This window comes from Lycorma delicatula, chromosome 3 (genome assembly GCF_047948215.1).
Source record: "Lycorma delicatula isolate Av1 chromosome 3, ASM4794821v1, whole genome shotgun sequence".
Taxonomy (NCBI): domain Eukaryota; kingdom Metazoa; phylum Arthropoda; class Insecta; order Hemiptera; family Fulgoridae; genus Lycorma; species Lycorma delicatula.
The window spans coordinates 161186998-161204747 of record NC_134457.1 but is presented as its reverse complement, the minus strand read 5'-3'; the positions used below and the strand labels follow the sequence as shown (position 1 = coordinate 161204747).

Genomic DNA, 17750 nt, shown 5'->3' with positions numbered 1-17750 from the left:
GCACTCCAAATTCTACTGTTTTGGCTGTTTACGTAGCCATCCAAATGAAACCGTGCTCCATCTGTGAAAAATAACGAATCCATAACATTAATTCCCTTGCGCAGAAATCGACAGAACCATTGACAATATTGTAGCCGTTTTTCTTTGTCAGGCTCAAGAAGTCGATGAATCGTTTGAATGCGATAAGGTCGTAATTGTAATTGTTTGGTCGCCTGATGAACAGTTGATTTAGACAAATTAATTTCAGCAGACAAACGTCTGATAGATTTATTTGGCGAAGCGAGTAATCGGTCTTTGATTTCAGTGACTGTACCTGATTCAACACTGACACAGATCTTTTGTGTTCCTTGTTATTAACAGAACCAGTCTCTCTAAATTTTGCAACTAACCTTAATACTTATGTTTTGTTAGGAGCTGGTTTATCTGGGTACTTGGCGAAACAAATCTTGCACTGCAACCACTGATTTTGTACTGAAGTGGGCAACTCAACAATGAAAACACGTTCATCTAGCGAAAACACCATCTTGTCTCTAGCAATACACTGAACGTTATGATTGCATTGTTGTTAATATCGGTAGTGTTCTACTGTGTCGCCGCGATGTTCAGATGTTGGACGAGTCTATTTCAGTAACAAGTAGGGGAGTAAGCTTGACTTTTGAAATTTCATGGATGAGTGATTGATGGGTTGCGTTTTATATGGGACACCCTGTAGATCTCAAAGAAAGACTATTTCTGAATTGATAAAAACAACTTATAAATTTTATTTTAATTATGCACTCTGGGATTATGATAAGAAGAAATCTGGACACCTCATGTTATTTGCATATCGTACTCAGAAACAATAACTGAATGATTGAAGGGAAAATAATGAGCCATTCTATTTACTGTACCGACAGTTTGGCATGATCCTAAGGACGACTTTACTGACTGCTACTTTTGTATGACAAATATATTTAGATTTTTATTCAGAAATAAAGTTCATAAAATACGCAGATGAATCAGCTCTAATGCGGGTACCACACGGAGGGGATTTAGTCACCTATATCTGTACCACCATCTAATCTGACATTGCTAGAACAATTTGAAAATGAAGCAGCTGATGTAGAGGATGTTGAAGAATTTCTTCCTGTATCTGATAAATTGATAAATCTCAACAACATGAACTTAATGATTTTTCTTTGCGATTTAAGGTTATCAAAGCAGCAAGCTGAACTTCTGTGGTCTAGACTGCAACAGTGGAATCTTTTAGTGGAAAAAACAAAAGTTACTAGGTTTAGAACATGAAATAAAGCTCATTCAACTTATTTTACTATGAAAAATAAACTGTGCATTTGTAATGATGTCAATGGCTTAATTAAAGAGCTTGGAAAATAGCAAATTCCTGAAGAATGGTATCTTTTTATTGATTCTAAAGTTAGCATGAAAAAGAATTTTATTGCATAATTGTAACCAACAGCCACCCATTGCATTAACTCATGCAGTCGATATGAAAGAAATGTATAAAATAATGACATCAATATTAGAAGCAATAAAATACAAAGAGCATATGTGGCAAGTTTGCAGTGATCTGAAAGTTGTTGCATTACTTGGTTTATAAGGTGGGTTTATATTATTGTTAATTTAGAATTATATTGTTTTTTTCTTTGTCTTTGGAGTAGTCATGATAGAGAAAGTCATTGCCAAGTAAAGAGCTGGCCATTGCTGCAGAAATTTCTGGTTGGTGAAAAAATTATAAAGCATTATTAATTTAGAGTGGTGAAATCATACCGCCGCTGCTTCACATAAAACTCGGACTCATGAAAAATTTTGTATAGGCACTAGACAAACATGGACCAGGATTTAATCATTTAAAAATAAGTTTTCCTAAATTGAATGATGTTAAGCTGAAGGAGGGTATATTATATTTATCAGTCCTGCTCAAATCAAGAAACTGCTCAAGGACTCTCATTTTTTGACAATAAACTTGAGCGAATGTGAACTAGCTGCATGGAAATCCTTCAAAGACAGCGATTTTTTTAGACAAAAGATAAGATGAAAACTATGTTGTTTTTTTCTGTTAATAAGCTGTCAGAAAACTGTAAACGTTTAAGATGTTAAAAATTTATTTCCCACACTCCTACGTAAACCTTTTTCATGAAAATTTGGGCTCTGTCAGCAATGAGCAAGGAGACTGTTTCCATCAGGATATTTTGATCATGGAGCACTGGTACCAAGAAGATGGTATCCTGGAATGATGGGTGACTGTTGGTTTTTGTTTACAGAAGTTGATCAAACATATCATACAAGCAAAAAGATTTGTCAACATATTTTAAAAATTAAAGGTAATTCCAATAATTTAAACTTTTAAAGACATTTCCAATGATTTTGACTTTTAGAAACTGTTGTTTTAAAATTATTATATTAATATATTTCAATTTATCTGTGTTTGAATAAATAAACGTTTAGTTGGTTTAACCAAATTTTAAATGGATACACATAAATAATATTTTTTTTAAATATTGATTACACAGTGATTATGTATTTATATCCCTCCAATAAAAAAGTATAGTGTGTTGGTTTGACAACAATGTCCCAGTACGTGATATGTCGGTAAGCTGCATGTGTCTACTCCCCCGCTCCCTGTGCTCTTTATTTTAATTGAAGCACTTCATCTGTTAAAAAATGACAACTCAAACAGCTAAATTTTGCAGGGTAGAAGCAATCCATTATCAATTAATTTGCAGATATTTAATTTAATTCCTAAGCGTAAATTATTTTTATTTATATTTTATACTTGTTTTATTATTTTATTTATACTATATGAATTAGTATTTATTTATAAATTTAAATCAAAGATTAATAATTCCTATTAATGTTTATATTAACTATTTATTTAATTATTATTCAAACTTATTAATAAAAGAAAGGGATTATTAGAATTATCGGCTCTGTGGGCATATAATGTTGTTTAAGATCTCTTTATTGCACAGAATTTACCATTGACCCAGCTTTTAAGTAGTCTTGTACATGTTTGCAATCCTAGAATAGTGTCAAGAGATTTTTTTACAGAGAATTTTCTTGATTGTGGTGATCAACAGTAACATTACTCCTTGCTCTGCTGCTTTTCTTCTGGTTTATAATGATGCATCCAAGTTTCATCTCCTGTTACAGTATTGAAAAGGAAATCATGTCAGAAGTTGTTCACAACATTATTTTTATCACTTTTTGTTCTTTTCTGCGAGTTTGAGTAACACCCACCACGAACAGATTTTATCATAGCCAGTTTTTCAGTAATGTGACCTTTTCATTCATTTCAGATGCCTCTTTGATTGGCAGTTCATTATGTGATGCAATGGTCATTTTGAATTGATTATTCACCTCATCAGTCACAGAAATTATTTGATGACTGCAAGGTTTATCTCAATATTTGCTTTACCAGATCTGATGCACAAAATTTTATTGCTGCCCGCTTACTTACACTACTTCCATCAACAGTTTCATCACCATATAATCAGCTTTTAGATAATGTCATTAGCATTCATTTAGTAACTTTCCAGTGTATTAAGTTTCAGTAATATGTGCCTGTAATACATTATTACGTGCCATAATAGTGTTGAAGATGAAATCCATTCAAAAATTATGATCAATTCTCTGTAATAACTCAGTTGTTTGTTGACCAATTTTCAAAAATAAGCGTTTTGTTTGTAGTGAAAAGCATAACTTTTACCCAGTAAAACATTAATCATTAGTTTGCTAACTATTACCTTTTTACAAATAATTGATGACTCCCATTTTGAAATATGTTTTCATCATAGTCTTTTATATATTACATGAATTTGGTGTGTAAACATGTGTAAAAAATATTGTAGTGATTCCTGCAGTCTGATATTGAGATGTAAACTTTTCTTTAAAAAACAAACCACACAAAATGGCAGACATAAGGAAAACAAAGATAAAATAGATAAGTAGGATATATATATACACGAGGCTACACAGAGACTAAAGGTACTTTCAAGTTGGGCATGGGAGCACATGATAGCTAAAATCCCCTCTACAAACCTGCGATAATGTGTTGAAATCCATTTACTGGTTTGTTTTTAGTAGCAGTTAAAATGGAGTTGAGTACGGCCAACATGTCAACATGGTTAAATCATCGCGCAATGATCGAATTCTTAACAACAGAAAATGTGAATCCTACGAACATTTTTCATCGTTTAAAAGCGGTTTATAGTAGTGAAACTGTTAATAGGAGTACTGTGAATAGGCGGATGTTGAAATTTTGCGAATGTGAAGCTGGTAAAGCAACAACTGAGGACGCATGTTGCAGCAGATGACCAGTTTTTGTGACTGACGAGAAACATCGAAAGGAGGTGAACAGTTTGCTTTAAAGTAACCAGCAAATTACCCAGCACCGCATTGCTATTCAGTTGGGCATATCTAAAGAACAAGCAGGCCATATTATTGAGTAATTGATGGATTACCATAAAACCTATGCATGATGAGTACCACGCAAACTCTCTGATGGCTTTCTGCAAGCTGAAGTTTGAACCTATTCCTCATCCACTATATTTGCCAGATTTGGTTCCTCCCCTTGTGACGTCCCCTTCTTCCCTCATCTGAAGAGGGATCTCAAAGGTAATAATTACACCACCAACGATGAGCTGAAGGAAGCTGTTGCCATTTGGATCCGAGTAAGACTGCCAGAATTTTTCAGTGACTGAATGCAAAAACTTGTCACACATTGATATCAGTGTAAATGGGGATTATATTGAAAAACAGATACTGCATTTTGTAGCTAAGGTATTATACTTTTAATTTTTTATTTCATTCTCATGCTATGCATATATGTGCAAAGTTTATCAGCCAAGCCTAATGTATATAATGTATATGAAATATTAGTTATCTAGAAATTGTATTATTTCATGTTACAGGTGGCACAATGTTTCTGAAATTCCACATAGTCAGTTTGTCATCGCATCCTCTTCATGAGATAGTTTTTTTTTATTATAGAGCTTTAAATGAAATTATGATCTGCTCTTTTTAGTAATGATTTTTTTTTAATAAAATGTTGATTTTTTAAGAATATGTGAATGTTTGGATGAGTATATTCATATAGTATGTTTTTTAAAATGAAAAATATGATCTTAAAAATGAGGGTATACAGCCACATTGACAAAATTTGTCAATGTTTTATATTTTCATACAATTTTTTCTTGCTTTTAATTAATAATGAATTTATATGTTTTTATAAGATGATAATTTTTGAATGTTCTATATTTTATTATAACCTGAACCTTTAATAAAAATATTACTTTTTAATTGGTTTTCTGCATTAAGTTGTGAGTTTTATTGAAATTTTAAACTGCGTGTTAAGGATATATAAATATATTTTAACAAATAGTTGTTTTTAAAGTTGATTTCTTTTAGCTATTGTTATATTTATATGGCATTTATTTATTGTATTTAGTTTGCAGTTTTGATCAACTTGAAATTACTTGTTTTACTTTGATGTTTCTTATTTATTTAATGATATATCATATTGTTATGCAGGTACTCGTACTATGCTCAGATAAAATGATTTTTTTATTAGTTACAGACCATGTTAGATCTATAATTTCATTAGATACAGTTTTTCCAAAAAAGGGATTTCAGTATTAATTTCATCTTTAGATTTTTTTTTTTTATATAAAAAATTACATCTTATTTGTACTAAACAGTACATGCTTTGTGTGTTATTTACCTTTTATTTTACATTATAACCATATCTTAAATGCTTAATAATTTTACATTTGGTTTTTACCCTTAATATCAACAAATATCAAATTAAAAAAAAAAAGTCTGAAACAGTTGAGGAAAGCAACATATTCTAGTTGTGGTGATAAGATTTATTTATTTTTAGGTATAGGTTCAAGAAATTTATTTTGAACCTTTTGTAAGGTATCTAATATGTTTTCCTTTTTTTACTTTTATTATGTTTGTTTAACAAAATTTTTCATCTCATTAGGTTCGTTTTATAATATTATCGTTTGTGTTGTAAGGCATTAACGAGAATAAAATTATATATATTTATTACCCGGTAATATTTAGAAATGTAAAAATTTAGACTTATTCTTTGTAAAAAGAATTAAATAATATAATATTCAGTAGATGTATTTATTAAGTGCCAAAAACAAGTTGTGCCTTGAAATTTCATTTGTCTAAAAGCAATAACAAAATTTTCCTAATATATTATTTATCATTTTGAACTCATTATTTAAGAAAATACTTGAAATGTTTTGTTTTTTTTTTTACTTTTCAAGCTTATCTCACCTTTAATTAATTGATTTATTTGTCCAGATTCTAATAATTATATTACTATGTTCAAAAATATAAATGAAGTTATGTTATATTTGTGTTCTCTGGAATAAAGAATTATAATTACTTAGTGGTTTAGGTCAAAAACATAAAATTTTTGTTTATATTTTTAAAAAAAATATTTTTTAATATTAATTAATACATTGTATGAGTTAAGCAGTATAATTCATTGCAATTGCAAGATACAAAATGTTAAAACTTTTGTAACTTGTAATAAAAAAAAAATTATATAAAAAGGGAGAAATTTAATAAAATAAAGGTATTGATATTTATTATATAAATTATTATACATATATTTTTTAAATATTATTCACTCATTCATTTTGTTTAAATAAATGTAAATTTTTGTGTAAAACCTTATAGCAGCTTATTAACTAAAAGGAACATTTGGTACTTAATGAACATTGATTTATTTTGTTAATCATAGCCATGTGGTTTCATTTTCACGTAATGAATAAATGTATTGTGACAGCTTCTTTGACCTCTTCGTTTATTTGCATTGTCCTATGTAATTTTTGATTTTTACTTTTAAAGCAGTATTCAACCAAATTCTTTGTTCATTTTACTGTTTTAAGGTTTTTTTGTTTTGATTTTTTTTTTAAATTGTTGGGTTGATTTTTTGTATGAAACAAGAATGTGACATGATATATTGAGGTTATTTAATTTCCTACTATTGCTGGTAACTGAAGAGTATCAGATTCCTTAATGGTCAATAACCATCATTACTACGTGGGAAAAGCACTTTAGTGCTGTCACAGTGCATCTTTTATTGTTTAATTCTGTGATTTTTAAGAACTGGTTTGTTTAACATGACATTAGCACACTGTTATTTGTGATTTTCAGTTCCAGCAGTAATTATTCTTTCTGTATACAGCAAATTAATTACTGGTACGTTTAGATTGTGGTGAAGTTGTTTGATGATTATGCTGTGTAATGTAATAAAAATTTTATTACTTTTTTACTTTATACATTTTTTTATTAAAAGTTCACAAATCCAAAAATATTTTTTTTTTTTGTTTTTGTTAAATTTTTGTAATTTTATTTTGTTTTCACTTCTTTTTTTTGTAAAAATTATTTTTAAATTTGTTGTATGTTTGGCATAAGTTACTAATTTTTTTGTAACTTTTTAGCAATATTATTATTATTTGTAATCTTATTGAAATATTATTTACATACCTTTTGTTAATATCAATTGCTAACAATAAAAATCTTTTTTTAAAAAAAAATTTGATTAGTGTTTAAATGTGTATGCATAGAACATTCATAATGTATTTAACATGTGCAATACTGTTAGAATTTGAATAGGTAATACTTGCTTTAATAACAATTGTTTGTATTATGGCAACAGTTTATTCACACTGTAAACATTGTAATTTTAGTTACAATGAGTTATATAATAAATTGTTCATGTGGCTTTAACTTTTGTCAGATTATGTACTTCTGTCAGTAATAAACAATTCAAGAATGGTTTTCACAAGTGTTCAATGATAACTGACTATAATAATGATTTTTTTCCTTTGATTGAAAGACATTGTTTTCGACTTCCAAAAATATTCTCTAACGTTCAGTAGAACAAAATACTATTATCCATTGATACTATTAATACTAATTTTGTTTTATATATACATTAAATGTCTAAAATATGTGATACTAATTACCTATTTATTTTTGTAATTGCTGTACAGCATTTTCCATTTTTTATTTTATCATTATTTATATTTCAATGAAGTGTTCATTAAACTTTTTTATTTTTATTTTTTTCGTTTCAAGAAACAAATCTGTTTCCGTTTATGTTTGGATTATGAGAGTAAAAGAACAGCATTATTTAGAGTTTATTTAAAAATTCAGTATTTTAAAATTTTAAATTCTGACCTTTGAAAATCATATGGCCTATTTTAGAAAGTACTTCATATTTCCCCTTGTTATAATTAATATAATTCTCAATTAGATAATAAGATTATTTATATTTGGTAATAAGTTACACACAAAACATAATATAAACTTTATTATTACTGTAAGTTAATATCTACAGTTGCTACAAAGTTTACAGAATAGCAGAAATATTTTTAAAAGTCTTAAAAATAATTGAAGCACCTACAAAACAACATTAAGGCTTTCTGTGGAGAGTAGGTAATATGCGACTGGTGGGCATGATACAATCTGTGACAGGGGTAATCGTAGGTGTAGCCAGAATTTTCTCCAGGAGCCAAAAATAAAATAAAGTTTTTTAAAAAATGATTTTATTTGAATATTTGAAAACGCTAAAAGTAATTAGTTACAATGCTATTTGAACCTATCTAAATCTTATTTCAGCACTAGTCTATGAGAGTTCTGGCTAAATCTTGACAAAATTTCTTTCTCAAATCATTTTAGCTTCCAGAACCCTCTTTTTATGCACACTCATCATACAAAGAACAACAAGCCAATTTTCTGTCATTGTTGACTAATAAAGTTTTTACCCTGCGTAAGGTGCTGAAAGATCTTTTTATAGTGCACATTGTGCAAGTAAGATAAGTAGTGCACGTTATATGGATACGTTGAATAATTGGGTTTCTTTAACTAGTGCAGCTAGTTACACCTCCTTCAGTTCGACATTTGGCACATTTTTCCCTTTCCATTGATTGTACCAAAGTTCAGTTTCACCAAGGAAATCATTCAAATTGTAGTAACGTGAGGGTGCAACATAAGCAGTGAGAATGCAGACAAGTTCTCAGAAAAACATTGCTCCAGAGACATTATTAATGACTGTATACGGAATAATTATTGATCTTCTCCAAAACTTGCTAGGAGTCTGTACTGGTGGATTCGCACAAAGTTTCTGCTGATTTATGACTTAGCATATTGAGATCTGTTCCAAGATGCTCAGCAATTATTTCAGCCTCTGTTAAACTCTTGCACTTTCAACAATCGCATGTCCAGGTGTTTTTTCATGGTGTCTATAATGTTTTTTATGTGATTTGCACATTGAAGTAAGTCCACACTTGTTGACTGAAGAGCATTTATCACCGGTTGCAGGAGTGCCAAATATTTGCTGAGACAAACATTAACAATGAATTCTAATTTTGTAGCAATGCATTTGAAAAGCAGCTTTTCTCGTTACATTATCTGTTGATAGTTTTTCAAGTGCTATAACAATTTGCACATAATATTTCTTGAATGTGGTGATACTTTTTATTTTTGAGACCAACAGGTTTTTCACAGAGCATTGTTATATTTAGTATGCATTTTCAGTAAAGGGCCGATTCTTAGAAAAATCTTAATATTTCTTTTATTGTGGAGACCGTATTTCGTATTACTGCTATTTCATTTAAGTTGTTTATAACTAAGTTCAGTTTGTGACTAGCACAGTGAAAGTATAATACTCTTGTATACTTTCTCTAATAATTTTCTGGATGCCACCATCCTTTCCTGCCATATTGGAATACCCAGCGTATCCTTGTCCAGCGCATTTTTCTGGATCAAGGTCTACCTTTTCTACAAAGTTGTTAATTGCAGATGCTACAGATTTTGCATCCATGTCAGTCAACTCTATGAAACCTAGAAATTCCTCACAAACCATCATCTTTTCTTCATCAAAAATATAACCCCAATGGAAAGTTGCTCTTTCCCTACTATGTCACTACTCTCATCTGATACTGTAAGCACATGCTTTCTTTACATCAGTAGGGATCTCGCCACGTAGGAAAATGAAATAATCACATTTTGAATCATTGCTGACAAGTAAGTGGCATTTTTGCACCTTTTTCTATGTGCTGTTTTAAAATGTTACCAGCGTCAATTTTGAGTTTGATCAAGACTTCAAAAACACCATGATTTTCTTTGCCCCTGAAAGGTAGGTCATGTGTACCATAAAACAACATATAGTCAAAATTATTGATGCAACAATTTTCTTGTAAGTGAACAGAAATTAGCTGTACATCAATGGGTATATTTTCAATAAAACATTTTGCTGCTGTGGTTGCCGATTTGTGCCACCAAGATGACATGTGAGATTTTGTGAACTCATGCATCTTTTATAACAAGTATAGCAACTCACTATGAATAACCCAAAACACCATGTACATTAGTTGGTGGAAACGATACTCAGTAAATGCACAACGTGCCCTTTAATTTCTTGGAATATGCCAGCCAAGGAACATAATCCGCCAACCAGCTGTATCTGAATTTCCTTTTTAATTGCACATTATCCTTAGCAGCTAAGTCATTACTTGGAGTTGGTAACCAACAGTTTTTTTTTTAAACTTCCATTTTTTGAGATGAGGTCATACTAAAATATGTTTGATCATTCTGTACACCAGAACCAGATAGTAATGAAGATCCACTTTATTTTTACCAACATTCTGCTTTGCTCTTCTCTGCCACTATCACTTTCGCTATTAATTTTATCTGGTTGCTTCCTCTTCTGTCTCCCTAAAAGAAAATAACTACTATTACACTTCCCAAAAAAAAATTAAAGCAACTAAGAATTTAAGCTTCTGAACAATGGACTCTCTACTTGAAACTTTTCAAACCTAAAAATATTTTTTATTGTCTCGATACAATAATTTTTCACAAAGTTAGTGTTTTGAAAATTATTAAAAACGTTTTATTCATGAAAACTGTTCTTAACCTAAATATGAGTTTCAAAACTATAATGTCGTTTTTTTTAAAGTTTACAAATGTAACTTTTTTCATTTCCTCAAAAGTGTACTAGTGGAATAAGTAGAAAAAACACAAAGAAACTAGTGGAATAGTCAAATCTTAACAGACTGGTTGTACAGAATAAAATTAATGTAAACCAACATGGTTCTGATTTCAGGTTAGAAATTTTTGTCAAGATAGTGTAGTGTTTAACATTACTTTTGTAGTGATTGAGCTTGATCACAATAAAAATTGGGCTATTATGAATTTTGAACCATTCACTATTTATTAGCTATCGAACTTTTAATATTTTTTTTATTATTGAATGATTATATTTTTTTTAATAAACCTTTAATATTTTGTAAAATTTGTTTTATTATTTGCAAAATCAACTATTTCAAAATTCAAAACCATCTAATTAAGCAGAACTGCTGCAAAAGTAGCTAATTATAATTTTCAGTCGGTATTTTAAATTATTGGAGTGTGATATACTTATTATTATTTGCTTATTTAGTATTGTATGATTTTCCTTAATATTTCAGTAATAAACACAACATTAAAATCACTATTATTACAAACAAAAAAACAGTATTTCAGATTTCCTGAACATTTTAGGTTGCTTTAATTGGTTTTGCAACTCATAGATTCAAATTAAAAGTAATATAGATAATATACCTTTCATGCAAAAAAAATTGTTAATATCCATTTTAGATTACTATTGGTACAGGATTGTGGTCTGAACTAGCTCAAATGACTCACTCGCACTGATTACTGCACTTAGATAGAAAACAGAAGGTACTACTAGAACTTGCTGGCTAAATCCAACCTCGAAAATTCTATAACCTTTGAGTTTTACCACAGACCATCCAGACCTTTAACTGCCACCAGTTCCCCACTTGTTCACCAGAGTGTGCTCCTGCCACAAACATGCATTCTTGCCACGCAATACTATTATAACCTATTAATATTGGCCTATAATTTTTTGTTTGTCTAAATGGGCCAGGAGGGCAAGTACCCCACTATGATTACATTTATAGGGATATTGTAGTAGCATCTAGGGGGGTCACGTAAGACAGCTGCTAGAGAATATCAGTAAGTCTAAAATTTTGCATGCAATTCCTGTAATCAATCAATCTACTGCAGCAGATTATGCAGTTAGGTAATATATAAACTTATATTATTTAGCAATTTTCATCAAATTTGCAATGACTAAATAAAAGAAAAGTGGAACATGTGTATTGTATATAAAAGCATACTTATAAAAAAAATGTCTGATTTATAAGCCATGACATCTGCTGTGTTGCATAATGATATGTGTGTAAATCATAATATAAATAAGTGACAGCTGAAAAGTTTTTCTGTGACTTTGACTGCTTGTGTTGTTTACTAAACCAATGCATATTTCTTATATAAATCAATTTATTCATAATTTAGTGATAATGCTTTACTGAGAAGTATTTTGTGGTGGACAAATTTCAAACATTTTATGTTTGAAGAAATTTTGCATTAATTGGATGGATATAAAATTTTTCTGAATATAGAATTTAAATAGTATTCCCCCAGAAATTTGTAGTTAACCTTTTTTTAATTCCCTTAGGTTAAAAAAAAATTATGACAAGGTTTTGTTACAATGTATATTACTAAAAATTATTTTAGTTTTATTTATCTGAGATATGTGAATTTTCAGTTAATGAATGTAAAATGATAATTTTTTGCTTGTGAACTTTTTTACAAGTATTATGCATATAAAGAAGTAGATACTATTTGATAGAAAAAACTTAATTGCTTCTAACACAGAGGGTTGAACAATGCTTAACTGAAGTCATATTTTACTCTATATCACATTCAAAATTATTTTCAATCACAATTGATTTTCTTTACTGTATGGGTGTAAAGGAAATCCTGTAGATTTCTGAGTAGCATAATAAGAGGTTAAAGCATCAAATATGAGGTTTTTCTGGAAAACAACTGGTTTTAAATGTAACTCATACAGTATGGAGTAACTATGTCATCTTAATGCAGTAGTATAGTGATGCTCAGTATGCATCTAACAGTGGTAGAAAGAGGCCAGTGTTTAATAGTGCTGCAATTGAGAATCCTGCCAAAAAATAAGATTCCTGTTAGCCAGAAACTGTAGTACTGTTGAATAAAACCATCAACTTTCTAAAGTTTATGAAGTGAATATATGAGAGGATGGTATTATGATTAAAGATTTTTTTTTAAATTGGGTAGATGAATGTCGCTGATGTCACTGATGAATGTCAAGTGAGAATTGACCAACTGTCTGTTGGTTGGATGTCTGTCTAACCGAATGAATTGATCTTGGATCTCACTCTCAGTTTTCATAAAATGATCACAGTAATAGGCTATCATAAGTTTTGTGCCCAGCAATTTCCTAAACTTCTTTCAAAACAACATAACACAAAAGATAGCATCAAGCTGTTTTGTTAAATTACAGTACTACAGGTGATTCTGCCTTTGATAAAATTGTTATGAGTCATGATATCTGTTTTTTTCTGATTTTAACATTAATGACAAAAATTAATGGAATCAGGATCATACCCAATGGTCACAAGCTAAAAAATGTGTATGAATAATACTTTTACTTAGAAAATTAGATAAACTATTTTAGGATAGAACAGATAACCAACTAAATCTTGTTGGTTGATTTCATGGAATTAGACATCAAAACCAGTTTGGAAGTATGAAGTTGATCAAAATAAAGGGAGCGGCAGAAATAACTCCCGAATTTTCCACCGTCGTAGCTCAGCGCTAGTGGTAGTAGGCGGGTCCGGACTGGTTCCATAGGGCAGGTCTGGTGTTGCAATTTTCAGTCGCTAACATGGCGTGGAGCGGTGAACATCGAAACTTATTTTAAAAATGGTGATTTATAATTGTACGCAGCGGTTATTTCGTACACACTTCGGGATAAGTCGACACGGTGCAATCCCTGACAGGAAAACCATTCTAACATGGGTTAGAAATTTTAGAGTTACGTGTTCGGCTATGAAAAAACCACCGCCAGGTAGACCTCGCAGCGTTCAACTACTCCAGCAAGCAGTTACACGATCTCCAAGGCGTCCAGCCCGTAGGCACGCTGCCAGCTTGGGAATATCTGATCGAACAGTGAGAAGAATTTTACACCAAGACCTGCACTTCCACCCGTTTAAAATAATGGTTGTGCAGGAACTTAGTGAACGTGATTGCCAATCGTATTGCATCTTCTCACGCTATCCTTGAAAATGTTCCAAACAATACAGTCGTACTCTCATCTGACGAAACACATTTTCATTTATCAGGTTATGTCAATCAGCAAAATTTTCGTTATTGGGCAGAAAATAATCCTAGACAACTGCATGAGCGACCTCTCCATAGCAAACATGTTACAGTTTGGTGTGCTGTAGCAGACTTCGGAATCATAGGCCCGTATTTTTTTGAGGAGGAAGGGCGAACAGTTACAATTACGTCTCAACGTTATGTACACATGCTAAACAACTTCCTGAAGCCGAAACAGAATGAAATTGGAAATCGTGTTGTGTGGTATAAACAGGATGGTGCAACCGCTCACACAGCAAGACGATCTATGGAAGTCCTAAGACAAATGTTTCCAGGGCGTTTAATCTCACTGCGAAGTAACATGCCGTGGCCAGCTCGTTCACCCGATCTTGCTGCTTGTGACTTCTTTCTATGGGGCTACTTAAAGAGTAAAGTCTACAAAAACAAACCGACGAATTCAAAGCTGCTATCCGACACGAAATCGTGGAAATTCCACAAGAGATGACGACGAGAGTAATGCACAATTTCCGAGTGAGGCTTCAGTCGTGTATAGACAATGACGGTCGCTATTTAAATGATATTATTTTTAAGTAACTGAAACTTTAAGATATACAATAAATGGCAATGATAATTCTTTTTCTGGTATAATAAAAGTTTGACTAAAATCTATTACGTATTTTTTTATTAGCCCTTCAAACTGGGGAGTTATTTCAGCCGCTTCCTGTATAACAAAAGTTTTTTAAAACTGCATGCATGCTGTCTTTTCAACTGAGTTTGTCTTTTTCTCTTGGGATGGTAGCACTGTCTATAATGTATATCAGTATTTTCAACCAGATTAGACACAGTTAAAATTTGGCAGGCAGTTATTAGAGCTTATTAAGAATGAAGATTTATTTTGTTTGAAAATTATAGGAAAAAGCGTTTGCTTTAAAAATAAAATTATGCAAGTATCAGAGAAGGCTTTTTTACTATGGATGTTATGTCATATAAAAGATTTATGAATAGCACAACTATTTTTTAAGAGTGCCATGAAAATGACATTCCTTAACTTCTTATTAGTAATGGGAAGAATCGTGAACGAGTCGTTCCTTCGATTCGATTCTTTATACTGAATGAAAGAATCGAGAATCGGTTTGCAGGAGAATCCGATTCTTTTGACGATACTTAACAATGAAATGGATAGGCGACGGGAAACCAAATCTTTCTCAATTACGATTCGATTCGTAGCAATCTTTCTTATGCATAGCTTTTAGTGGGGGATCCTCCTACCATACGAAATTCTAGTCTGCGTTTATTTTATTTATTTATTTGTTGTTTTCCACACATGACGCATAACTTATTACATCACCATCACTAATGTTTTTTGACATTCGGCAAATTTATTACTTCTGATTATAAAATATTTTCATTAACTGTGCTATTTAACTGAATAATTGCTAATTAAATTTTATCTTGAGCCCCATAAAACAATTTTTGTTTATTATCAACTACAGCGAATGAGAGCCAAATATTTTTTTTTTCAACTTATAAAAAGTATTTATATCTTAACCTTCGGAAGAACAGTCAGAAGGTGAATAAGAGTGATATGTATGAGTGTAAATGAAGTTTAGTCATATAGTCTCAGGTCGACTAGTTCTACCCACCGGGTTGGTCTAGTGGTGAACGCGTCTTCCCAAATCAGCTGATTTGGAAGTCGAGAGTTCAAGCGTTCAAGTCCTAGTAGAGCCAGCAATTTTTACACGGACTTGAATACTAGATCGTGGATACCGGTGTTCTTTGGTGGGTTGGGTTTCAATTAACCACACATCTCAGGTATGGCCGAACTGAGAATGTGCAAGACTACACTTCATTCACACTCATACATTCCATCCTCTGAAGTATTATCTAAACGGTAATTACCGTAGGCTAAACAGGAAAAAGAAAGAAAAAAAAGGTCAACTAGTTCTGAAATGTGTGGTTAATTGAAACCCAACCACCAAAGATCACCGGTATCCACGATCTAGTATTCAAATCCGTATAAAAGCATCTGCCTTTACTAGGACTTGAACCTTAGAATTCTCGACTTCGAAATCAGCTGATTTGCGTAAACGCGTTCACTACTAGACCAAGTAGAAGTATTTATAACTTGAAAATTTATCTTTATCTAATTTCTCTAAAACTATAAATGACAAAATGAATAATTTAAAATAATATAGCTTCTACCATACCGTATTTTTGAGCGATCCATTGATTCCGTCTTTGTTTTTTTTATCACATCGATGTTATTTTAAATTTACTTTAAGTTTTTACTACTACGCGTACAGTTACTTACACACACACAAAAATTTTGGTTTTAAAAATTGTTGGTTCTATTATCACAAAAAAAATGAACAAAAAATAAAAATTAAGCAAAATAAATAATTAGTTAATACCTTTCAAATAAAATGTATAGTATTTTACATATTTACATGTAGAAATATAATTCTTTCGAAATTCTTTGATGTAAGTCTATTTCGCCTTTCTGTTATTAACTGTCCTGCTTTTGAAAAAAATCGTTCACAGGGAACAGAGGTTGCAGGAATGCAAAGTCTAGTTTGCATTATTTTAAATAATCTTGGATAAATTAACCGCCTTTCTTTCCACCAAGAGAGAGGATTTTGTGTTCTTGAGATGAGCGGTTCATTTATATATTTATCTCAGCTCTAAAATTCCTACTACTGTTGGGTTTGAATTAGTTAAAATTGGTGTTACTTTCCTATCAAAATCTTCCCATGCAGTTGAAATGGAGGGTTCAATAATTTCTTGTTCGGTTTCAAACCTAACACCTTGTTCGATCTGAATACTTCGAACGTTATGTGAAAGTTTTGTGTAAGCATTTTGGTAAGATGCTTCATCTTTACAGCCTTGTTTTTTAAAGCGAGGATCTAATAGCATGCTTTCAAGCAAAGTATTATTACTTTCAACATTCTTAAATCTGTGTTGCAGTTGGTCTAACATCTTGTTACATACTTTAACGATTTCAGAATTCTGAGTAGAAGATTTAATGTTAAGTACATGTCTTATCATCGCTCACGCCAATAAACAGATTTTTGAAATAGTGACAGTTTTTTGAGAACTTATTTCAATAGTTATCTCTTCAAACATTTTCAATAATTTGCAATTTCAGCTATAACTGTCCACTCATCAAATGAAATATTATTTAGAATAGGATTCACCAAAGCGACAGTCGAAATTAGTGGTTCTTTTGTTTCTAATAATCTATTAAACATGTGCAGGAGTGAGTTCCATCGGGTAGGCACTTCCTGTTTTCATTTTAATTCTTTAAAATTCATTTGTCGCTGCATGTTTTGGAGTTTGGAGGCAGCATGACAACTTCGTTTAAAAAATTCGACAATTGCCTTCGATTTTACTACAATTGTTTTTACTTCAGACACTGCTGCTTGGACAATTAAATTAATTGTATGGGCTAAGCAAGGAATATGGCGTAGCTGACAATTGCGAATAGCAGCTTTTAAATTTGCTGCATTGTCACTAACAACCGC

General features: G+C 31.1%; 1 protein-coding gene across 1 annotated transcript in view; it reads left to right on the top strand.

Annotated features, from left to right (window-relative positions):
- Positions 1 to 5246, top strand: part of CycA (cyclin A) — a 50163-nt gene extending 44917 nt beyond the window's left edge. Inside the window, exon 6 of the mRNA XM_075359003.1 lies at positions 4911 to 5246. Coding sequence (XP_075215118.1) covers positions 4911 to 4968 — 58 coding nt within the window. The 3' untranslated portion in view covers positions 4969 to 5246. The remainder of the gene's footprint in view (positions 1 to 4910) is intronic.
- The last annotated feature ends 12504 nt before the right edge of the window (positions 5247 to 17750 follow it).